This window comes from Chiloscyllium plagiosum, unplaced genomic scaffold (genome assembly GCF_037043375.1).
Source record: "Chiloscyllium plagiosum isolate Xiang-an unplaced genomic scaffold, Cpla_swu_hap1 HiC_scaffold_40, whole genome shotgun sequence".
NCBI lineage: Eukaryota > Metazoa > Chordata > Chondrichthyes > Orectolobiformes > Hemiscylliidae > Chiloscyllium > Chiloscyllium plagiosum.
Window position 1 is genome coordinate 54547637 of NW_028270178.1, and position 25481 is coordinate 54573117.

The 25481-nt window shown below is 44.5% G+C and overlaps 1 protein-coding gene across 1 annotated transcript; it reads right to left on the reverse strand.

Moving 5' to 3' along the window:
- Window positions 1-272: 272 nt before the first annotated feature.
- LOC148138539 (putative G protein-coupled receptor 139) lies at window positions 273-25217 on the reverse strand. The gene is made up of 2 exons (XM_087981732.1): window positions 25085-25217; window positions 273-1180 (listed from the first exon to the last, which is right to left on the reverse strand). Exons 1-2 carry the CDS (start codon window positions 25215-25217, stop codon window positions 273-275), a joined length of 1041 nt encoding a protein of 346 aa, XP_087837858.1.
- Between the last annotated feature and the right edge of the window lie 264 nt (window positions 25218-25481).

The window sequence follows — 25481 nt, forward strand, 5'->3', positions numbered from 1 at the left end:
GCTGCTTCAACACAAACAACAAAATAGTTTGTTCTGCTGCTTGGTAATTCTTAATGAATAATTTCATTTTTACAGATAGAAGTGATAGATACATTCAATGGAATGGTGCCTTTTTTCACTGATCCCCGAGTAGAGAAACATTGAAATGTGTCCCTGTAACCCCGTATTGAATCCAGTTGGAAAACCAGCACTGCCCTCATCTGTTACCATAGTGACAGGTTATTTCGTTGCTGAAACATTGATCTGATATCAGAAAAACCTGAATAGATTGACTAATGAGTAAGTTTGATCGATTGATGAATTTGGGTAAAGGGATATTTCAGCACATTCTTCAGCTGCTGCCTGAACTTAATCTGGGTCACAGCATAAATCGCAGTGTTAGTGCAGCAACTGAGGAGCTGCAGCATGAAGCCCAATTCCCGCACAAAGCGATGCAGATTCACAGAGGCATATGCCAAATTAAACATCCGATTCCATATCGAATACAGCATTAATGTTGACCATAACAGGATGAAATTGGCCGAGATCACAAACAATAAAATGATAGATGTTTTTCGATTTTGCATTTCTGTATCATGGTGAATATCCCCATTAGTGTGAATCCGGAGTCTCCTGCGGGCTCTGCTGGTCACTAATATATGTCTGATGGTGAAAACATTGAGCAACAGAATCAGGAGAAATGGGACACACGGGGTTAGAATGTGATGGAGGAACTCGATTGTGACCCAGACACGAGAAGATAGAACACCGTTCATTGTGTAACAAAACCAGGGAGCGTTTGCCGACCGATAAAGACCTGTGAGCATGAAATACCAGAAAATGTTCTTGAAACAGCTCAGCACAGTCACTGTTCCCAGAACCACAGCCGCCGTTTTCTCACTGCAATATTTATTTTTCAGCTTCTGGCAACAAATGGCTACAAATCGATCAAAAGTGAAAGTGACGGTGAACCAGACAGAGCAGTCAGTGGCTGCATAAAGCAGGACGGCGTGGATATTACACACGGGGATGTCCCCCAGGAAATAAAACTGCTCCCGATAAACAATGGGAATGTGTCTCAGTATCAGGTCGAGGATAATGATCAGTAGATCCGTCACTGCCATGGCCCCCAGGTAACGTCTGACACATGGAGACAATCCACAATCTTTATAAAGCAGGATGAAGATCGTCATGACGTTAACTGTGAGGAAGGAAAACCAATAATTTAGACATTAACCTGAAGGATATTTTACAATTGATTGAGCTCGGAGTGAGATTTTCAAGATGAAATGTTCAGAGATTTATTGATGCAGTTGTACCTGGAATAACACATGGTAAATTCTGAATTACTGACAGAAGTGTGATGTAATACAGAAGAAACCCTACCTCCCTAAACGCACAGACATGCATCTATCAGAACAGATGGATTCTAGAACAATCCCATACACTCGATCACTCAAAAGCAGACAGGTCACTTCTTTACAGTTCCTAAGGCAGAGAGTAAACATTGCCGTCCTGAAGAATTCTCTTGCACTTCTTTGAAGACAAACGGACGTTAGAAGTGTTTGTCTTTTAGTCTAAATTGTGGTCAATCGATTCTCTGAGGTGATGAAATGTAAATGTAAGGGAACACCCTTTAACTGCCTGAGGAGACTTCGGAACAGTGTTTCCTTCTCCATGGATGGGATCTTTGCCCTTGGGATTTTATTTTCTTTCAATTAAATGTCATCCGGCTGTTCACAAATATTGATGGTTTTAGAATGTTTTGGAGAATGTTGCTTATAGCATGATCAAGTGAATGTTGGATATAAATTTTTCAGGGGTCAGTTCCAGAATGTTCGGGGAATGTGGGTTGTAGAATTTACCGAGAAATGTTGGGAAAATAATGTTCTGAAGAGTGTTGGTTATAGATTGTTCCAGAAAAGGTGAGTCAGAGACTGTTCTGGAGAATGCTGTTTATAGAATGTTCCAGAGAATGTTGGTTATAGAATGTGTTAAGACAATGTCAATAATAGAATATTTTGGGAATGTTTGTGATGGACTGTTCAGAGAATGTGACTTGTAGAATGTTCCAGAGAATGCCATTTATAGAATGATCCGGAGAATGTCAGTCATAGACTGTTCCGGAGGAATGTTGGTTATAGAATGTTCCGGAGAATATCAGTTTGAGAATGTGATAGCATCATAAAAAGCCGCATCACTAAGGCCCTTCTGTCCATTAGGTTTGGTGAAATCCACTCAGCGCCCATGGTGGAAATCTTTCTCCAAACCCAACTCAACTGGCAATTTACGCACAGAAACAATAAGATTAAGCCAAAAACCTGAACATTTGATATACGATTCTCTGTTTACAATCATACAGATGTCAACTTTTACTTGGAGATCTCCCCACCTCGTTTTATATTTTGTATTACATCCCCAAATATAAAAGGTCCTTGATGTTCAGTTCCAAAAATCAGACACCCTGTAGCAAGGACTCTCTCATGTCATTAAATTGTATCCATTTACCTCAAGGTGTGCATTGAGTTCCTCAATCATTTTTGAGACTACAATATCCATTCAGATATACTGTCTTTCATTCAGCTTTTTAAGCCGTTATTCCCTGCTACATTGTCACCTTTATTCCTTATTTTGACCAGTCAGGAAACAGTCTGACATTGCCATTACACACAGAATCAAACCTGAAGCCCCATCATCATCCCTGGGTATGTCCTGTCCCACACGGCAGAACAGACCCACCAATATTGATGGCACCGTGCAGTACAGTCAATAAAGGTCTTGGTGACAGGTTAAAGATGGTCAAGGAAAGCACCTGATGATGGACATCTCCTGCCTCCACACCAGCCAGCACACAGTTCTGCTGGAGGGAAATGCTCAGCCCCATATTGAAGACCATCCAATGAGATAAATCAGTCTTTACCAGTTTAACAGAAAATAACAACAGCACAGACCCTGCTGGGTCCTCAACTATGTGCAAATTATATCAACGGTTTAAATAGATGGAACAAATATATTCTCACTAAATTCGGCAATGATGCTGAGATAGGAAGGAAACAAAGTTATCAAGTGGAGGTGGAGGATCTGTAAATGGATAAGCAGGAAACAACCATTTCGCAGATGAAATGTAGCGTGGCTAACTGTGAACCTGTGAAGTTTTCAGGAAGAATACAAGGCCATACATTACACAAATGGAGCTAGATTGCAGCACCTAGTCCAAACATTTGAAGTGTTGCTCCATCTCCCTGATGGTCTGATCCCTAATGTTCCCATTGCTCTCAGGAAACACGAGATATTGTTATGTGGTTGGCTGGCGGTGGGAAGTGGTGAGGAGCAGGGTGTTGTGAACCGTGTCCGAAGGAAGTGGCCTCATCTGAGAGGCGATTCTTTCTTTCTACGTGGGGACCTGAAGACGACGGAAATGGCTGACTGCTTCTGAAAGAAGAGGCCGTGGCTGGTGTCAGGACAGTGGGTATTCACCAACATGATGGACTGTGCATGGTCACTCTGCACCATTAATGGAGTGAGAGGTCCTTCAGTTCCTCTAACTCTCCCCATTGACATGGGGACCCCGCAGAGCCACGTTCACCATCGGCAATCCCACTATACTGGAAAAACAAGCGTAGACCTGGCAGCTCCCTGCTGAGGGAGGAAAAATTGTATTCACCTCATCCGCCATATATATCCTCCGTCACCGAATGGTGACATTGATGTTGAGATACTGGGAGATGATAGGTATGTTTCCCACACCTGGCTGGAGAGTTCCGGATCTGAGAAGCTGAATGAAACAGTGACCCTAACAGCCCCTGACAGCACCGTCCTCTCCCTGGTGTGAAGCTGCAGGTCGTGTTGAAGGAGGTGACACTGCTCTGTGACCAGCTCCTTGTTCAATCAGGGTCCCCTCACACTCTGCTTCTGGGTTAAGTGTCGCTTGGGAAGCTATTCTTGGAAAACCTGGAGTGGATACGGCAGATCCCTTTCCCCACCCACACTCACTCCGCGGATTCAGAGCTTCCCCTATCTCCAGCCCCTGCTCCATTTGTTGTTCACGTTACAGAACCAGATGCTGTAACTACAGTCCCCATACTCCATCCAGAGTTGGTCCCGAAATCCTCAGGTCTCCCTGAATGTCTGAGTCAGCTCACAGCTCAACCTCCAGCAAACCACGCCCAGCCCCTACACTAACGTTTCAATAACAGGAGTCAGTAAGAAGCCCCTCAGCTACAAGTCAGACGTCTGCTCCTTTACAATAATACTCAGCGGTTTCCCCGTGTTACTGACTGCACGATCAACTGAGGGGGACAAACACAGGCGTTCAGTGGACAGGCACAGACCAAGTTACAAGGATGTGTGTCAAAGCTGCTGTAAACCCCTGTCCCACACGGAGCATTACATGGGACACACCGGGAAGTGAACAACAGCCCGACACATAATTTTTTCTTGTTTCTGAGCTTCACAATGGCAGCAATCGATAGACTCGGTAGCCAAAAACCAAGGCCAGGGAAAGGTACAGAGGGGCACAACGATTCATATTAAAGACAAAAACAGATAATTAATTAACTGAGAACATGTTGTGTAAACGTAGAGAAGAAGACAATGGAGTGGGACTACCTGGAGGAGTGAGAGTTTGAAGACTGCTGTCACAACAATGAGAAAAGTGAATAAAAACATTGCCAGATCAGCTGAAATGGTTCATTCCATTGGATTCTGAGTCTCCCTGAGAATTAGCCCAGACACCATAAGCTGGGAGAAAATGGCAACCAAGAAGGAGGCTGGAAGAACACAGCAAGCCGGACAACATCAGGAGGTGGAGAAATCGATTTCTCTGGAGTATCCATTCCTCCGAACTGGGGGTGGGATGTCGGGGCAGCTGCAGAGAAAGGGGGTGGTGGGGGCAGGATGGAGAAGTGGAGATAGGTGAAGAAATGTCAAAGGTACAACCTATTAGTCAATGGGAGGACTAAATCCGGTTGGTGGCAGGGAGCAGTGGAAGTGATGGGGAGGGTTGGGAAGGGAGTCAGGAGATGGGAAGGAAGGTTTTATGAAATTGGACAACTCAATTGTGAGTCCTCTGGGCGCTAGGCTGTCCAGGAGGAAGATGAGATGTTAGTTATAGTTGTCAAGAACAAAGAGAAGAACAGTGAAAATTTACAGGCCAGGAACACGCCCTTCGGCCCTCCAAGCCTGAGCCAATCCAAATCCACTGGCAAAATCTGTCGTCCAATTCCTAAGCATCTGTATCCCTCTGCTCCCCACCTACTCGTGCATCTGTCCAGATACTTCTTAAATGAATCGACCGTGCTTGCCTCTACCATCTCTGCTGGCAACGCATTCCATCCACCCACCACCCTCTGTGTGAAGTACTTGCCGCGTGTATCCCCCTTGAGCTTTTCACCTCACACCTTGAAAGTGTGACCTCTCGATATTGAATCCTTCACCCGGAGAAAAAGCTTAATTTTATCCCCCCTGTCTATACCGTTCATGATTTTATAGACCTCAATCAGGACTCCCCCAATCTCATTTTTTCCAAAGAAAGCAATCTTAACCTACTCAACCTCTCTTCATAGCTAGCACTTTGAATACCAGGCAACATCCTCGTAAACCTTCTCTGCACCCTCTCCAAAGCGTCCACATCCTTTTGGTAATGTGGCAACCAGAACTGTACACAATATTCTAAATGCGGCCGAACCAATGTCTAGTATAATTTTAATATGACTTGCCAGGTTCTTATACGTAATACCCCGTCCAATGAAGGCAAGCATACTATATGCCTTCTTGACCACTTTATCCACTTGTGCAGCAACTTTCAGGAAACAATGGACCTACACTCCCAGATCTCTCTGCCCATCAGCCTATCCCAAGACTCTTCCATTCATTGTATAATTCGGTCTAGAATTAGACTTGCCTAAATGCATCACCTCACATTTGTCTGGGTTGAACTCCATCTGCCACTTTTCCACCCAACTATTCAGTCTATCCATATCCTCCTGTATTTTTGACAGTCCCTTACTCTTCCAGCTATCCCACAAATCTTCGTGTCATCTGCAAACTTGCTGATCATTCCAACAGTGCCCGTTTCCAGATCATTTCTTTATCATTTATAGAATTTCTTCGGTGTGGGAACAGGCCCTTTGGCCCAACAAGTCCACACCAACACTCCGAAGAGGATCCCACACAAACCTATCCCCCTCCCGAATTAGTTGACATTTGCCCCGACTAATGTCCCATGCCTCACATCCCTGAACACGGTGGGCAACTTAGCACGCCCAATTCACTCAATCTGCACACCTTTGGATTGTTCAAGGAAACCAGAGCACTTAGAGGTGGTCATGTCGGAAAGGGAATGGTTGGGGGAATTGAAATGGGCTATGACTGGGAGGATGGTGATGTTGGCAAGGGAATGGTTGGGGGAATTGAAATGGGAAATGACGGAGGATGGTGATGTTGGCAAGGGAGTGGTTGGGGGAAATGAAATGGGCTGTAATTAGAAGGACGGTGATGTTGGAAAGGGAATGGTTGGGGGAACTGAAATGGGCAGTGACTGGGAGGACAGTAATGTTGGAAAAGGAATGGTTAGGGCAATTGTAATGGGCAGTGACTGGGAGGTCGGTGATGTTGGAAAAGGAATGGTTAGGATAGGTGAAATGGGCAGTGACTGGGAGGATGGTGATGTTGGAAAAGGAATGGTTATGGCTATTGAAATGGGCAGTGACTGGGAGGTCGGTCGGCTCCTGCGGACTTGGCTGAGATGCTCGGTGAACCGTTTCCTAAGTTTACATTCGGTCTGCCCGAAGTTGAACTGGGTTGGAAGTGAGGCAGGTGAAGCTCTGTCACACCTGGAAGGACTGTTTGAGGCCCTGCGTGGTTTAGCGTCTTTCCCGTTGCAGGGCAATGTTCCTGGGGCGGGGGTAGGGGAGCTGTCAGTTGGGAGAGTGTCACAAATCAAAGGCTGTCAAAGGGAACGGTCCTTGTGTAAGGCAGAGATGGGGAGAGCATTTTCAGGAAGACGAAATAGAGAGAGAGGACCGGGGTATATTTCACACTTAAAAGGGACTTACCTCGAGAATCAGCTGCCTTTGTTCCACAACAGCGGGTGCGGGGAGAGAAAGGAGCTGAAGTGGAGCAGGGAGAGAGAGGACCTGAGTGGGGGTGGGGAGAGAGGGGACCTGAGTGGAGTGGGGAGAGTGAGGAGCTGAGTGGGAGCGGCGATAGTGAGGAGTTGAGTGGGAGCAGGGAGAGAGAGGACCTGAGTGGGAGTGGGCAGAGTGAGGAGCTGAGTGGGAGCGGAGAGAGTGAGGAGCTCAGTGAGAGCGGGGAGAGTGAGCAGCTGAGTGGAAGAGGGGAGAGTGAGGAGCTGACTGAGAGCAGGGAGAGTGAGGAGCTGAGTGGGAGCGGCGAAGGTGAGGAGCTGAGTGGGAATGGGGACAGTGAGGAGCGGAATTGGAGCATGGAGAGAGAGGAGCTGAGTGGTAACATTCAGAGTGAGGGGCTGGGTAGGAGCGACGAGAGTGAGGAGCTGAGTGGGAGCGGGGAGAGCTCGCCAGAGGAAGGCAGCAGTAGACATGTTCATGGCACCGTGGCTGGCTCTGCTGTACAGAAGGGCAGGGTAAAGAGTGGAAGAGCTCTAGTCAGAGGGGATTCAATTGTAGAGGAGCAGGAGGGCAGTTCTGTGGTTGGAAACGAGTCTCCCGAATGATTTGTTGCCTCCAAGGTGCACAGGTCTGGGATGTCTCAGATCGGTTGCAGAACATTCTCGAGGGGGAGGGTGAACAGCCAGTTGTCGTGGTGCATAAAGGTACAAACAATAATGGTAAAGAAAACGGATGAAGGCCTACAAGCAGAATTCAGGGAGTCTGGAGCCATGTTAAAAGGTCGGACCTCATAGGTTGTAATCTCAATATTGCTACCGGTGCCACGTGCTAGTCAGAGGGATAGAATAAACATGATGAGTGATTGGCTTGACAGATGGTGCATTATGGAGGGCTTTAATTTTTTGGGACATTGGAACCGGTTCTGGGGGAGGTGGCACTATTACAAATTGGACGGTCTCCACCTGGGCTGGACTGGAACTAATGTCGTTGGGGGTCCTTTTGGTAACGCTGTTGGGGAGGGTTTAAACTGACAGTGAGGAGGTAGTAACTAAAGCCTGTAATAAACTAGATAATGAAGTCAGCACGATGAAGGAGAAGAGGAGGCAGGGAGCAGATGATGAACATAAAGGGGCTGGTGGTCTGAGGTTCAGTTGTTTTAATACAAGAAGTGTCATAGATAAGTTAGATGAACTAAGAGCTTGGATTAGAATCTGGGAATATGACGTTATTGGTATCACTGAAACTTGGTTGTGGGAAGGGCATGATTGGCAGTGAAATATCCCAAGATATCGATGCTTCAAGCAGGATAGAAAGGGAGGTAAAGGGGTGGAGAAGTTGCATTCCTGGTCAGAGAGAATGTCACAGCTGGGCTGAAGGAGTACACTCGAGCAGTGAGGCAATATGGACAAAGTTCAGAGACAGGAATGGTGCAGTAACAATGTTAGGGCTGTACTACAGGCATCCCAACAGCAAGCGGGAGATAGACGTCCAAATATTAAAAGGAACATGGAAAGATGGAGGAGCAACATGTTCGTTGTTTTGGAAGATTTTAATTTTCCCAACAATGACTGGGATTAACTTCGTGTTAGACCATGGAGCAGAATTTGTAAGGAGCATCCACGGGGTTTTTCTTTTAGAGCAGTATGTAAATAGTCCAACTAGGGAAGGGACCACTGGATCTGGTGTTGGGGAATGAGCCTGGCCAGGTGGTTGAAGATTCAGTCGGGTATTATTTTAGGAATAGTGATGACAATTTCGGAAGTTTTAGAACACTCATGGACAAAGATGAAAGTGGTCCGAAAGGAAGAGTGCAAAATTGTGGGAAACCAACTATACCAAAATTCAGCAGGAGCTGGGGAACGGCTGTTTGAAGGTAAATCCACATTCGATATGCCTTTAAAGAAAGGTTGATTAGATTTCAGAAGAGGTATGATCCTGTGAAAATGAGGGATAGAAATGGCAAGATTAGGGATCTGTGCATGACAGGTGAAGTTGTGAGACTAGCTAACAGGAAAAAGGATGCATACAAAAGGCCGAGACTGCTGAACAAAGCCAAAGCTTTGGAAGAACATTGGGAATCTAGGACCAATCTGAAACGAGAAATTATGAGGGTTAAAACGGGTCATGAGATATCTTTAGCAAATAGGGTTAAATTAAATCCCAAAGTCTTTTTTATTCATATATAAGGAACTAGAGGGTAACAAGAGAAAGGGTTGGTCTACTCAAGGTCAAAGGAAGAGAGTTACGTGTGGAGTCAGAGAAAATTGGTGAGATTCTTAAAAAATACTTTGTATTGGTATTCACCAAGGAGAGGGATATGATGGATGCTAAGGTTAGGGATAGATCTTTGAGTACTCTAATTCAAGTCAGCATAAGGAGGGAGGGAGTTCTCGGTATTCTAAAAGGTAGACAAGTACCTAGGTCAGATGGTATCTACCTTAGGTGACTCAGGGAAGCTAGAGAAGAAATAGTTCGGGCTTTAACAGATATCTTTGCAGCATCCTTGAACACTGGAGAATTGCTAATACTGTCCCATTGTTTAAGCAGCGAGGCAGGGATTCTCCAGAAAATTATAGACCTTACGTCCGTGTTAGGGAAGCTGCTGGAGAAGATATTGAGGGATAGAATAATTTCCATTTGGAAGAAAATGGGTTTATCAGTAAGAGTTAGCATGGTTTTGTGTGGGAAGATTCATGTCTTACAAACTTAAGGAGGTGGCAACATTGGGGGAAGGGCTATATTCATGAAGTTTAAGTAAGACATTTAATAAGGTTCCCCATGGTAGGCTGATGGAGAAGGTAAAGTCGCATGGTATCCTGGGTGTTCTTGCTACATGTATGGAGAACGGTCTGGGCAATAGAGTAGTAGGGGAAAGGAGTTTCTCAAAATGGATACCTGTGACCAGTGTTGGGAGTGTGTTGCTCGAAAAGCACAGCAGGTCAGGCAACATCTGAGCAGCAGGAAAATCGGCATTTCGAGTCAGAGCCTTTCATCAGGAATAAGGCTGGGAGCTCCAGCTTTTCCAGCAACACACTATCAACTTTGTTCTAAAGCATCTGCAGGCCTCACTGTCACCTGTGACCAGTTGCATTCTACAGGGATCTGAGCTGGGACGACTCTTGTTTGTGATATATATATATATATAAATGATGTGGAGCAAGGTACAGGTTGGCTGAACAGCAAGTTTGCAGAGGACATCAAGATTAGATTAGATTACATACAGTGTGGAAACAGGCCCTTCGGCCCAACAAGTCCACGCCAACCCTCCGAAAAGGAACACACTCAGTACCATTCCCCTCCATTTACCTCTTCAACTAACACTACGGGCAAATTAGCATGGCCAATTCACCTAACCTGCACATTTTTGGACTCTGGGAGGAACTGGAGCACCCGGAGGAAACCTACGCAGACACAGGGAGAAGTGAAAACTGCACACAGACAGTTGCCTACGGTGGGAATGGAACCGGGTCTCTGGCACTGTGAGGCAACAGTGCTAATCACTGTGCCACTGTGCTGCCCAGTGGAGTAGCAGATATGGAAAAGGACTGCCAGAGAATAGAGCAGAATATAGATAAATTGGAAAGATGGGCAGAGAAATAGCAAATGGAATTCAAGCCGCTGTGAGGCAGCAGTGCTATCCACTGTGCCAGTGTGCCGCACCATCGAGAGTCAGGGGTGAGGTGTCGGAACACTGGAGGTTGGCAAACGTGGTGCCACTGTTTAGGAAGGGTGATAAGGACAAGCCAGGGAACTACAGACCAGCGAGCCTGACTTTGGAGGTGGGCAAGTTGTTGGAGGGAATCCTGAGGGACAGGATGTACATCTATTTGGAAAGGCAAAGACTGATTAGGGATAGTCAACATGTAGGGTGTGGGTTTGCTCGCTGAGTTGTAGATTTGGTGTCCAGACGTTTCATTACCTGGTTAGGTAACATCATCAGTGGCGACCTCCAAGTGAAGTGAAGCTGTTGTCTCCTGCTTTCTAATTATATCTTTTTCCTGGATGGGGTTCCTGGGGTTTGTGGTGATGTCTTTTCCTGTTCGTTTCCTGAGGGGTTGATAGATGGCATCTAGATCTCTGTGTTTGTTTATGGCGCTGTGGTTGGAGTGCCAGGCCTCTATGAATTCTCTGGTATGCCTTTTCTTAGCCTGACCCAGGATAGATGTGTTGTCCCAGTCGAAAAAAAGCCACCATTAAGTTACTTTAATGGGTAATAATTGTGTTATTGGAGGAGAATTTCAAGAGTTGGAGTCAAGTAGTGATGAGTTAAGAAAAAGTGGGCTCAGATTTGCTATTTAGTGTTCACTGTTAGAGTTAGGGAAAGGAAATTGTTATTTTTCTTTAAACAGTGGAAATCAGGAGTTTGCTTTCACTCCCTCAGTTTTTACGAGGTGAGGCGAGCTTTCCTGGGGGGTTGGTTTTAATTAGCAGAAGGGCTAGACCTCTGCATTAAAACAGGTTGGTGTCAGGAGTGGGGAGTTACCTTTAATAAACCGAGTTCAAACCTCCAGGTATCGAGGACGATGATCAACAGAGTCAGAGGTGTGGACTACATGGGCAGACGGACTGTTGTTCCTGTCGCCACTGCCCCGTTTACCCTGCTGCCCCTTTGAGGGTCCATACCTATCCGAGACAGAGGTGTCTCCCTCCAACACTGGGCTGGGGAACAGGCTTGTTGCTTGCCCCGTGTCAGGAGGCTGGTGTTTCTAGCGCCTGTCCCCCAGAGCAGGGCCATTTCCTCCACCCGCTGCTGCTGTTTGTGGAGCCCTCCCTGCACTGCCATGATACGCTGCCAATCGGTGACCAGGTTGCAGTTGCGGCACTGACAATACTGCCAGCTACATACCCGCTGCTCCTTCAGCCACACATCGAAACCATGGTTCCTGCATCGTCTTTCTTAAAGTGACCATGCAGTCTTTCGATTTTGTAAATTAATACATATAGTATATTCTCCTCTTACCCCTGGGCTCGAACTTTCTTCACTCACCAGTGCGCATGTGTTTCAAAATTCATCTGAAAATTGAAATATTCCAGTCCCACTGTTCTCATTTGTTGATGTCACAAACAACGTCTTCCACAAAGGCCAGCAGATGTATTAAAGATTATTTCTGAACGTATGCTGGCTTTGTTAAATCATATCATTGCTCTCCAATTATCCAGTTACCACCTTCCTCACAAAACGTGCTCATATCTTTTACCAACTGACATCAAATAATTCCCTCTGCATCAAGTATTAAATATTTGCAGCCATAGTATCTACTCACTACTGTCCATGATATTTCACAGAATCGAAAGGGATTTGAAGAACTTTGACTTCCCTCAGTAGTCTGGAAAATGCCTCATAGAATCAAGGAATTTACTGATCAAAAGAGGCAATTGACCATCATCTCTGTATCGGCTCCCAAAAGAGCTGACCAACACGCTCCATCTGCAGCCCCCATCTCCGCAGTCCTTGAAATTCATCACTTATTTGGTGCAGCAATTACCACACTTCAATGCAAGCAGTTTTTTCAAGTAATTGCTCTTTCATAATTCAAATTTCATGCACTTCCTCATCTACACCAGTCACCCTGTTCCCTAATACTTCTGCAAGATTTTCTGTTCCTTTCGCTGTGGAGATTGAACCAACCTCTGGGGACAGAAAACGTTCAAATGAATACCTCAGAGGATGGCACGATGGCACGTGGTGGATATGACACCAATTTTTGCACAGAAAGTTCCAGAATCAAAATAATTCACTTCATGTTAAGTATCAGCACAGCCCTCTCCTGGTGTGAGACCATAGGTTATGCTGAAATAAATGACACAGCGCTGTGACCATCTCATTGTCTAAACAAACCGGCTTCACACATTGCACCTGGAATAGGTTCAACATTGAAAAATAATCCAGGAAATCCCAAAGAGGAGATTGTAGTGCCCTGCTCCCCACTGTTTACAGAGCTTCCCTTCTCTGCAGTCTCTGCTCCATTTGTTAGCCGTGTTGAAGACCCCGATAGACTGAATACCCTGCCCACACCTTGATCATAGTGGGTTCACCAGACCCTCAGCTGTCCCTGAATGAATGCAGCAGCTTGTACACAAACCTGAGTAAACCATTTACAGAACCTTCACTGATGTTCCAGTGACAGGAGCAGGTCAAATACATGTATACATGGCACACCCACTATGTGTTGAAAATGCCTTCGTTGTCAGATTTGTTGTTGGTTGCTGATGAACCGTTACATCTTTTCACAGTCCCACTGACCTGAAATATTTGCAATTCCAGTCTCCATAGAAGTAGAATTGCACCATTTTCTGTACCTCAGTCACGATGACAGCAGCGCCACTATTGCATGGGGAGGTGATTAGAGAACACGGGGAGGCGATGGTCCAGCCAGTGGTCTATTAATCCAAGGATCCAGGTAATACCCAAGACCCTAGATTTGATCCAGCCAAGGGCAGATGTTGGAATTTGAATTCAATCAAATATGTGGAATTATGAATCAAATGAAACTATGAAACCATCGTTTGTTGTCAGGAAAACCCATCTGGCTCCCGAATGTCCTTCAGGGAAGGAAATTTACCACCGTCACCTGTTCTGGCCTATATTTGACTCCAGACTCTCAGCAACAGGGTTGACTCTCAGCTGCCCTTCGAAATGGCCAAGTCAACCAATCAGCTGTATCAATCACTACAAAGTCTCAGAGAAATGAAACTGAATGGGCCGAGGCACTTGCAGTTGGTCAAGAACGCAGTTCAGCAGCATCTTCTCAAGGGCAATTGGCAGGGGAAATAAATGCTGGTCCAGTCAGCGATACCCATGTCCCATTAGTGAATATAAGGAGATGAACACACTCTGGGAAGAGACTGAGGGGACATAACTCAGTTTAAACAGGCACTTGGAATGATTTTCAAGAGTATAGGAATAGGCGAAAAACAAATAAGATTCATGGTATATTTTATTTCCATCCCAGCCGATCAACAATCCCTTTCTTTGCTTCTCTTTCTCTCCCTCTCCACCCCACCCACTCTCCTTCTGTTCGACTCAGTCCTTGTCCCCTTGACAACAAACAAATCCGTCCCTAAAATAATCACAATCTTTCAGTTTCAGTTCTCACGTATTGTCAGTGGACTTGAAATGCGAACTCATTTTTTTCTCTTGACACAGGCAGGCAAATATCATCCTTTACCCCACTACTTCTTTTTTGTTTCCAAATGGCAGTATCTTCCTTTGTTTGATTTAACTCTTTTTTTTTAATTCCATGGGAATGTCGGCATCACTGGGAGGGACAGCATTTCATGACCATCACTGATTGACCTTGACGGTGAGGCCATTCCACAAGGCAGAATAGAGCTGAAAATATGTTGCTGGAAAAGCGCAGCAGGTCAGGCAGCATCCAAGGAACAGGAGAATCGACGTTTCGGGCATAAGCCCTTCTTCAGGGCTAATGCCCGTAATGTCGATTCTCCTGTTCCTTGGATGCTGCCTGACCTGCTGCGCTTTTCCAGCAACACATTTTCAGCTCTGATCTCCAGCATCTGCAGCCCTCACTTTCTCACAAGGAAGAATAGAGCCAAGCACAATGTTGTGAGTCTGAAGGCACACTTAACCCAAGCCAGAGAAGAATGTTCGATTTCTTTCCCAAACGATAGGCAAGAGTGTAAATGATATGTGGAGCTTGTTCAAGGAGCAACTATTGAGTGTCCTTGATAATTATGTACCTGTCAGGCAGGGAGGAAAGGGTCGTGCGAGGGAGCCGTGGTTTAATAAGGAATTGGAATCCCTTGTTAAATGGAAGAGGGCGGCCTATCTCAAGATGAGACGTGAAGGTTCAATTGGGGCGATTGAGAGTTATAGGGTAGCCAGGAAGGACCTGAAGAGAGAGTTAAGAGCAGCAAGGAGGGGACATGAAAGGTCCTTAGTCGGTAGGATTAGGGAAAACCCTAAGGCTTTCTATAGGTATGTTAGGAATAAAAGAATGACTAGGGTAGGAATAGGTCCAGTCAAGGATAGTAGGGGGAAGTTGCGTGTGGAGGCGGAAGAGATTGGGGAGACACTGAATGAATACTTTTCTTCAGTATTTACTCAGGAACAGGGCATTGTCGTCGATGTGAATACTGAGTCACAAATAAGTAGAATGGATGGCTTTGAGGTATGTAGAGAAGAGGTGTTGGAAATCCTGGAAAAGGTGAAAATAGATAAGTCCCCTGGGCCTGATGGCATTTATCCTAGGATTCTCTGGGAAGCAAGGGAGGAGATTGCAGAGCAATTGGCCTTGATTTTTATGTCCTCGTTGTCTACAGGAGTAGTGCCAGAAGACTGGAGGATAGCAAATGTGGTTCCCTTGTTCAAAAAGGGGAGTAGGGATAACCCTAGTAACTATAGGCCGGTGAGTCTCACTTCTGTTGTGGGCAAAGTCTTAGAGAGAATTGTAAGGGATAGGATTTATGCACATCTGGATAGGAATAATGTGATCAAGGATAGTCAGCATGGTTTTGTGAAGGGCAGGTCGTGCCTCACAAACCTTATTGAGTTCTTTGAAAAGGTGACGAAGGAGGTTGATGAGGGGAAAGCGGTAGATGTGGTATATATGGATTTTAGTAAGGCGTTTGATAAGGTTCCCCATGGTAGGCTACTGCAGAAAATACGGAGATATGGCATTGTGGGTGAGTTGGAGGTTTGGATTAGGAATTGGCTGGATGGAAGAAGACAGAGGGTAGTAGTTGATGGCAAAGTTTCTTCATGGAGTGCCGTCACTAGCGGTGTTCCGCAAGGATCTGTTTTGGGACCATTGCTGTTTGTCATTTTTATAAATGACCTGGAAGAGGGGTTAGAAGGTTGGGTGAGCAAGTTTGCGGATGATACGAAAGTCGGAGGAGTTGTTGACAGTGAGGAAGGATGTGGCAGGTTACAGCAGGATATAGAGAAGCTGCAGAGCTGGGCAGAAAGGTGGCAAATGGAATTCAATGTAGCTAAATGTGAGGTGATTCACTTTGGGAAGAATAACAATAAGATGGGGTACTGGGCTAATGGTCGGATACTTGGTAGTGTGGATGAGCAGAGGGATCTTGGTGTCCATGTACACAGATCTCTGAAAGTTGCCACCCAGGTAAATAGTGCGGTGAGGAAGGCATATGGCGTACTGGCTTTTATTGGTAGAGGAATTGAGTTCCGGAGTCCTGAGGTCATGATGCAGTTGTATAAAACTCTGGTGCGGCCGCATCTGGAATATTGTGTGCAGTTTTGGTCCCCATACTATAGGAAGGATGTGGAGGCACTGGAACGGGTGCAGAGGAGGTTTACCAGGATGTTGCCTGGTATGGAAGGAAGATCGTATGAGGATAGACTGAGACACTTGGGGCTGTTTTCATTAGAGAAAAGAAGGTTTAGGGGTGACTTGATTGAGGTGTACAAGATGATTAGGGGGTTAGATAGGGTTGACAGTGTGAACCTTTTCCCGCATATGGAGTCGGGTATTACAAGGGGGCATAGCTTTAAATTAAGGGGGGGGGGGGGTAGATATAGGACTGAAGTTAGGGGTAGGTTCTTCACTCAGCGAGTCGTAAGTTCATGGAATGCCCTGCCAGCAGCAGTGGTGGACTCTCCCTCTTTATGGGCATTTAAGCGGGCATTGGATAGGTATATGGAGGATAGTGGGTTAGTATAGGTTAGGTGGGCTTGGACCGGCGCAACATCGAGGGCCAAAGGGCCTGTACTGCGCTGTATTCTTCTATGTTCTATGTTCTATGTTCTATATCAGCGAAACAGCTCGGGTTTTAGACAAAATCCTTAGGGACTTATGGTTGTTATTATTGAAATTCAATTTTTTTCCAGTTCTCGTCATTTCAATTTAAGGTCTGTTATAAGTTGTTGTTTGATATGAATGAATGTCTTCAGATAATGAGCTTGAGTCTCTGAATTTCCCTTCCAGTGTCATTAATACTCTGGCACAGTGTCCATATCATGGATTTACTTTAGTGGCAAAAAACAAGTTTGTTCTGAAAATATTTGCAGCTGGAAGCATGACTAGAAGAGAGTTGCAACAGTAAAATCTGAATTTTACCAAGGCTTAGATAATTGTTGATTCAGCAACAGTTCTGAACTGCTGGGTGGAGTCTGGTGATATGATGGAGCTGGCAATGGACAGGTTTGATGATGGACACAATACCAAGACATAAATTGGTTCAGGGTAAAAAGGGGCCTCGACATTGTGAGCAGTCTCGGTATCAGATGCGTGTGAGGCAGGGGTCTGACATTTGTGGATAATGAATGTAGTTTTCAATTGAAACTGAAGTTAAAAGATTCTGTCCTTGTCAAACATAGACAACAGAAATAGCAATGGAGTTCAACATGGTTTAGGGAATGAATAAATGGATAGACATAAAGAGACTTACAAGGAACACCAACAACAGCGAGGATGGGATAGTAACCCGCCTGAATAATCAGCAGTACACCTTCTATCCGAAAAGATAATAAAGACCAGGAAAAAAAGTTCAGCCCCAAGGATAAACTCCTGTCCAATGTTGGAACGTTCGAGTGCATTGTTCTCAGATTCTGATCCATTGTTGGAACATTCCAGTCCATTGTTCTCAGATTCTGATCTCTCCTTTCCCCGTCTCTGCAGCTGCAGTTAGTGGTAGATGTGATGCAGTTGCAGAAACAATGGGATAATGCATCGAAAGAGGCCCTGACTAATAGTCGAGGGAAAGCCTCCAGTTACACAATTAGATTCCATGGAGATTTACAATAATCACAGTCACTGAATACACATTTCCAGTTGACCCCTATTCAATACACACTTCCAGTTCACAACAATAATTGGACTGGATTGGATGTTGGTATTGCTTCTATTGGTCTTCTCTCCCAATACCAACTGTTCTTGTGAAGTCAGTGAGGAGGGAGAATGATGGACGTTTCATTTTTGTTCATGATTCTGTTATGTTGTTCATATACAATGCTACATCCGACAGCCCTCCACAAAAACAGCAGTCAAGAGGTTGTTCCTCTGCTGATCATTCGGATCAAACGCCAGCCAACAGATTGTCACTGGGCTTAATTACCCGATCATGCGCAAGAAGTATGGATTTGACTGAATGTTTCTTTCACTGATTTAATAAGGCAACTTTGTAATTTCACCACAAAATTTGCTTCAGCTTTTGAAAAAAAAACCTTATTGAAGTTTATTTGCTTTAAATCAGCAATATTTGCATTCTTTGAATTTAGACCAAAGCTAAATGTGACATGTACAATCATCTTGTTTATTAAAACATGACTTATTAAGGGATCAGAGACAGAATGAATTTGACATTGCCTTGGACATACAGAGGAACGGGGGTTTGTAATTGGAGACTGGGGAGGAGTACAATGATATCCTCCAGTCACCAGCATTCAAACATCACTCTTTCTGACAGATGGAATGAAATATAATGCAGATCAAGGAGGCAGATTACATTTGGGAGATGGAATGTCAATTGATCGTCTGAATAGAACAGGAAAATTGTAAATGAGATTCAGGCAATGTATTTTAACAGACACACTGTTTCATCGCAGGGTAACAGGTTGATAAGATTGTTCATGTCTGCACAGGATATTCAGAATTAAAACAGGCAGATGTGTCGGGGTACAGCGAGATTACAGGATAATTACAGCAGATATATAACTCACTCTGTGCCAATGCAGAGGTAGTTGGCTGAAGGACCAATGCGTTTTGCTGTAATTATTATCTGATATGTATTAAAGGCATTCAGAGTCTGAGGAGGCAATCCTGTTCAGTGAAGACCATATATTGTGGCATCATCAATAATCTATTCTTGTTGTTTCATGAAGTGCAGTTGCCTGCAAAATGCCTTTTCAAGTAAAATCGAATTCCTGAGATTCCCATATTAGATGGATTTTAACAAAACATTGTTTCCTTGGAACCTAAAGAAGACTCAGCCTCCGATGTAACACAAGTGTGACCGACACATCAGTTCAAACCATACTGGGCAAATATAATCAAGTTCTACCTCTTAGCTCATCAAATAAACCAAAACACTAAACATAATGAAATCTGAAATACAAACAGAAAATAATCGAGACAATCAGCAGAAGAGGTTACATCTGAATAGGGAAACAGAGTCTTTGAGAAGATTTGTAGCTCGGGTGCTCGTTGTTGTGGTTCTGTTCGCCGAGCTCGGAATTTGTGTTGCAGACGTTTCGTCCCCTGTCTAGGTGACATCCTCAGTGCTTGGGAGCCTCGTGTGAAGCGCTTCTATGATCTTTCCTCCGGCATTTATAGTGGTTTGAATCTGCCGCTTCCGGTTGTCAGTTCTCGCTGTCCGTTGCAATGGCTGGTATATTGGGTCTAGATCGATATGCTTATTGATTGAATCTGTGGATGAGTGCCATGCCTCAAGGAATTCCCTGGCTGTTCTCTGTTTGGCTTGTCCTATAATAATAGTGTTGTCCCAGTCGAACTCACGTTGCTTGTCATCTGCGGGTGTGGCTACTAAGGATAGCTGGTCGTATCGTTTCGTGGCTAGTTGGTGTTCATGGATGCGAATCGTTAGCTGTCTTCCTGTTTGTCCTCTGTAGTGTTTTGTGCAGTCCTTGCATGGGATTTTGTACACTACATTGGTTTTGCTCATGTTGGGTATCGGGTCCTTCGTTCTGGTAAGTTGTTGTCTGAGAGTGGCAGTTGGATTGTGTGCTGTTATGAGTCCTATTGGTCACAGTAGTCTGGCTGTCAGTTCAGAAATGCTCTTGAGGTGTGGTAGTGTGGCGAGTCCTTTGGGTTGCGGCATGTCCTCGTTCCGTTGTCTTTCCCTTAGGCATCTGATGATGAAATTGCGGGGGTATCCGTTTTTGGCGAATACAATGTATCGGTGTTCTTCTTCCTCTTTTTGCAGTTCTGGTGTGCTGCAGTATGTTGTGGCCCTTTTGAATAGTGTCTTGATGCAACTTCTTTTGTGTGTGTTGGGGTGGTTGCTTTCGTAGTTCAGAACTTGGTCTGTGTGTGTGGCCTTCCTGTATCCATTTGTGGTGAATTCTCCGTTCGGTGTTCTCTGTACCATCACGTCTAGGAATGGGAGTTGGTTGTCCTTTTCTTCCTCTCTAGTGAATCGGATTCCTGTGGGTGTGGCGTTGATGATCCGCTGTGTGTTCTCTACTTCTGTGTTTTTAATGATTACAAAGGTGTCATCCACATATCTGTCCCAGAGTTTGGGTTGTATTTGCGGTATGACTGTTTGTTCTAATCTTTACATTACTGCTTCTGCTATGAGTCCAGAGATTTAGATGCATGGAATTCCTAGATGCCTGGCACTCATGCACAGATTCAATCAATAAGCATATCGACCTGGACCCAATATACCAGCCATTGCAACGGACAGCTGGAACTGACAACCGGAAGCGGCAGATTCAAACCACTAAAAACGCCGGAGGAAAGATCATAGAAGCGCTTCACACGAGGCTCCCAAGCACTGAGGATGTCACCTAAACAGGGGACGAAACGTCTGCAACACAAATTCCCAGCTCGGCGAACAGAACCACAACAACGAGCACAAGTGATACAAATCTTCTCACAAACTTTGAATATTCTCTCTGACCAGGATTGAGAGTCCTGAAGGTTGTGCTGTCTACCTGGTGCTTCGGTTTGGGATATGTCATCTGGGGTGCAGAAGAACTTGGAGTGGGAGGGGAATGAGTCAGTGGCCAGGGTTCGTGTAAGTACGAACGGCTGGACAAGGAAATGACAATGGGAAGAGGGACGATAAATACAGAACTGAACTGTTATATCGGAGAGCAAGGAAGAAATAATGTAAAAAAGCTTGTGACTCATACAGAAATTAGCATGTATGACGTGTAGGGCATCACAGTGACATCACTGCACGAGGATCAGGAGTGGGAGCTGATTATTCAAGGATATTCATCCTGTCGGAATGATAGGCATGTGGGCAGAAAGACAGATTTGTCTCATTCGTAAGAAATGGAATTGAATCAATTAGAAGAAATGAAGTAATCTCAGATGGTGTAGAATCTGTGTCGGTAGAACTGGCAAATCAAAAAGCTGAAAAAATGCTGTTGCAGTTATGTACAGGCCGCCAAACAGTAATCAGGAGCTGGGGTGCAAGATACACAGGAGATAGAAAGATCTGTAGGAAAGGCAACGTTACAGTGATCATGTGGGATTTCATTATGCAGGTGGACTGGGAATTCAGTTTGATAGTGGTTTGCAGGAAAAGGAATTTGTGGAATGTCTATGAGATGGATTTTTGTAGCAGCTTGTACAGGCAGACTAGATGAGGGGAGCTTTGAATGAAGGAAATCATAGGAGGCAGTAATCATAATAAGATTGAACTTACTCTGCAATTTCAGATGGAGAAGTTAGAATCAGAGGTAATGGTATAACAGCTGGATAAAGGCAATTACAGAGCATGAGAGAGGAGCTGGGTAGAATTAACTGGGATACAGTCCCAGAAGGAAAGACAGTGGAGCAGCAATGACTGGAGATTTTTGGAGTAATTCAGGATGCATCAGAGATTTATCCTGTGGAAAAAGAGGCATGATAGAGGGAGGATGAAGCAACCATAGCTGACTAGGGAAGTCAGGGACTGCATAGAAGCAAATGAGAACCCATATAATGTGGCGAGTGGCTGTTTGGGGAACCAGAGGTTTGGGAAGCTTACAAAGATAAAACAGAGAGCAAACAAAATAAAATAAGGAGGGAGATTATTAAATATGGGGGTAAGGTAGCCACTAACATAAAGGAAGTCTGTAAGACCTTCTTTCAATATATAAAGTACAAAAGAGAGGCAAAAGTAGACATTGGATTGCTGGAAAATTATACTATAGAGGTAGTAGTGGTGAACAAGAATAGGCCGAGGAACTGAAAAATTTGGTCATGGTGGAAGATACGAGTAATACCTTAACATTCAAGATAGTGAGGGGCCAGAGCTAAGTATGCTGGCCACCACCATGGAGAGCGTGCTCGAAAAACTGAATGACCAGCAGGTGGTTAATTATCCTGGAACGGATGGACTACATCCCAGAGATATAAGGAAGATAGCTGAAGAAGGTGTGGCGGGATAGCGATGATCTTTCAGGAATCACTAGAGTAAGGAACGATCCCAGAGCACTGGGCACCCACTAACGTGGCACCCCATTGTAACAAGGGAGTGAGGAAAAAGGCAAAACATATCCACAATTAATGGCTTAACTTCGGTCGTGGGTGTGATCCTGGAATCCATTGTGAAGGATGAGATTTCTGAATCCTTGGAAGTGTTTGGTAAAATGGGACAAAATCACTTCATCAAGGGAAGGTCATGCCTGACAAATCTTTTGGAATTATTTGAAGAGGAAATGAGCAGGCTTGACCAAGCACAGCCACTGGATGTTATCCACCTGGATTTCAAGAAGGCCTTTGACAAGGTGTCACACAGGAGATGGATGAGTATAATAAGGGCCCGTGGTGTTAGAAGTAAGGTAGCGGCATGAATGGAAGTTTGTCTGTCTGGCAGAAAGCAGACAGTGGGGATAAAATAGTCCTTCTCAGGATGGCAGTCGCTGACAAGTGGTGTTCTACAAGACTCAGTGTTGGAATCGTAACTTTTTACTTGTTACGTTAACAATCTAGATGATGGAACTGAGTGTACTCTGGCTAAGTTTGCAGACGATACATAGATAGGTAGATGGACTGGTCGTATTGAGGAGGCGGAGAGGTTGAAGAAGGAGATTGGCAGATGCATTACAACGTTGAAAAGTGTGTGGTCATGCACTTTGGCATGAAGAATAGAGGCATGGTCTATTTTTTAAATGAGGAGAAAATCCAGAAATCTGAAGTGCAAAGGGAATTGGGAGGTCTAGTGCAGGGTTCTCTCAAGGTAAGCTTGCAGGTTGAGGCAGTAGTCAGGAGGGCAATTGCAGTTATTTTGATGGCATTTATTACGAGAGGAATTGAACAGAAAACAGGTTGGAAAAGTCTCTGCTCAGACCACATTTGGAGTATTGTGCGAATTTTTAAGCCCCATATCTCAGGAAGGATGTTGTGGCCCTGGAGCATGTGCAGAATATTTTCACGAGAATGGTCATAGGAATGAAAAGATTATCGCATGAGGAATGTTTGTGGGCTCTGGGTCTATCCTCGGTAAAGTTTAGAAGGATGAGATGGAATGTAATGGAAGCACAGAGTACTGAATTATCTGGACAGATTTGATGTTGGTAAGATGTTTCCATTGAACGAGAGCTCGAGGGCAGAGATTTAGATGAAAGGGAACACCTTTTAGAACAGTGATAAGGAGAAATGTATTTAACCAGAGAATGTCGAATCTTTAAAATTTATTGCCACAGAAGGCAATGGGGGCCTGGTCATTAAGCCTATTAGAGACGGCTTTACATAGGTTCTTGATTATCCAGGGGATGAAAAATTACGAGGAGAAGGCTGGAGAATCGATTTGCGAAACCTATCAGCGATGATTGAATGATGGGCAGACTTGACATGCTAACTGGCCTAATTTCTGCTCCTGCGTCTTATAGACGTCTCTGAGTAGATGGATTCATGTTCTTCATGAATGTCAGAAGCTGGTGGGCATAATTAACTGTTTTAGAATGAAGGTATTGTGGCTGCTGTCAGTGTGGTGGATAATATGACATTCAGTGCAGGATCACACACCAACTGCACTATATTAATGTGGTGATAGTTTATTCAAAACCTGGATCTCTCTGTCTCTCGCAGTCACCTTGGGGAGTGGAGGTTGGGATGAGTAGGCGTAACGTCCTCAGAGGCACTAAAATTATCCAGAACCATGCATCCTGAGTGGAACAGCAGACATGGAATTTATCACCTTCTCATTATCTGTTTAGAAAATAAGGAGTGATTGCCCCTCCCCCCTCAGTGTTCAATGCAATCACCTCTCATTCTCTGAAAGCACTCCAGATCAAACATTACTCACTCCTTATGATGCCATTATGCCAGGGATTAATCTGGTGGAACTCCTGTTCACTCTCTCTGTGGTAAGGAGATCACTCCTTATAAAGGAGAGAAAATCTGTCCACAATGCCCCAAATACTGCCTCAACAACACTCTGAGGTTTGGCCGCAATAAATTCTTTCCCTCACTTAGCTGGCTCCATTTCCTTCATGTGACAAAGGAAACCATTCATTTACAATCCATTGCCACTGATGTGGAATGTAAAACATCCTTACATCAGTAGGTCAGCATCAATAAAGCCAGCACTAGAGGTGCCTATCGAGATGGATATCACACTCGGGGAGAGAGTCAATGACAAAGAATGCACCTAAAACAGTGAATGGTCACCTACTTGAATGGAAATCAACTGTTGGCTTATGGGAAATAGGCAAAGGAAGGGATTTGCCTTCACTTTTGTTCTTCCATCACGGATGTGTGTAGCCCTGGTCAGGCCAGCATGTTGTACCGATCTTGAACTGAGTGGCTGGTTCAGTTGTTCCACAAGACAGTAAATAGTAAAACAAACTGCTGTAAATTTGCATTTAAACAGAGACCTGACCAGGGAAGAATGACCCACTGCCTTCTTTAATATGCATCAGGCAAGCCGATACCAACAGATATTTATTCTGTGCATCTAGATTATGAGCCAATCATGTGACCACCATACACTATCTTCCCATCTTTGAGATTCTGTATAGAGAACAAGTTACACATCTCAAGTTCAATTATTTTGCAATGGACACGTGATAAGAAGGGACTTGAAACATGTATCCAGAATTAACAAAGGCGCAATGGTTTATTCAGGAGTTGCACTGAGGCAGAGGAGGAGACTGAGACGTTTGTTCTGGACAGGATTGGCATGTGGGGAGGATATGGAGATGTAAACTTTGCAGGAGAAAATGAATCACGATGGTTGAGAACAGTGTGTTCCATCCCCGCAAATTGGGGAGTTATTTGTAAATAATAATTTGCTAGTTATTATTTCCAAGGAATGCAAGCTTTGATTGGAACTGAAAAAGTTGACTTGCACCTTTCCAAAATTTACATATCGTCAGTATCAATGCAGTCCAATCGACAGACTGAGTGACTTACCAGGAATACCAACTATAGCAAGAATAGGATAGTAACCATCTTGAATAACCAGCAGTACATCTTCAATCCGATATGCTAATGACATCCAAGGCTGGGAAAGCCAGTAAATACCATAAGATAAACTCCTGCCCATTGTTGGAAAATTGCAGTCTAATGTTCTCACAGACTGATCTCTCTTCCACCTCTCTGGAGCTGCTGATCCCTGTTACTGGTGTGGGTGATGCTCCCGCTCATACTATGGGTTAAAACCCTGAAAGCATTCCTTTATTGATAGAAGAGACAAACTCTCTAGGGACGCTTAGGATCCAAGGAGACTGACATAATCACAATCGCTGAACAAATTGCTCCAGTTAACCGATTTGAATTCAATACTGTTTTATTAAAGTTCAAAATAACT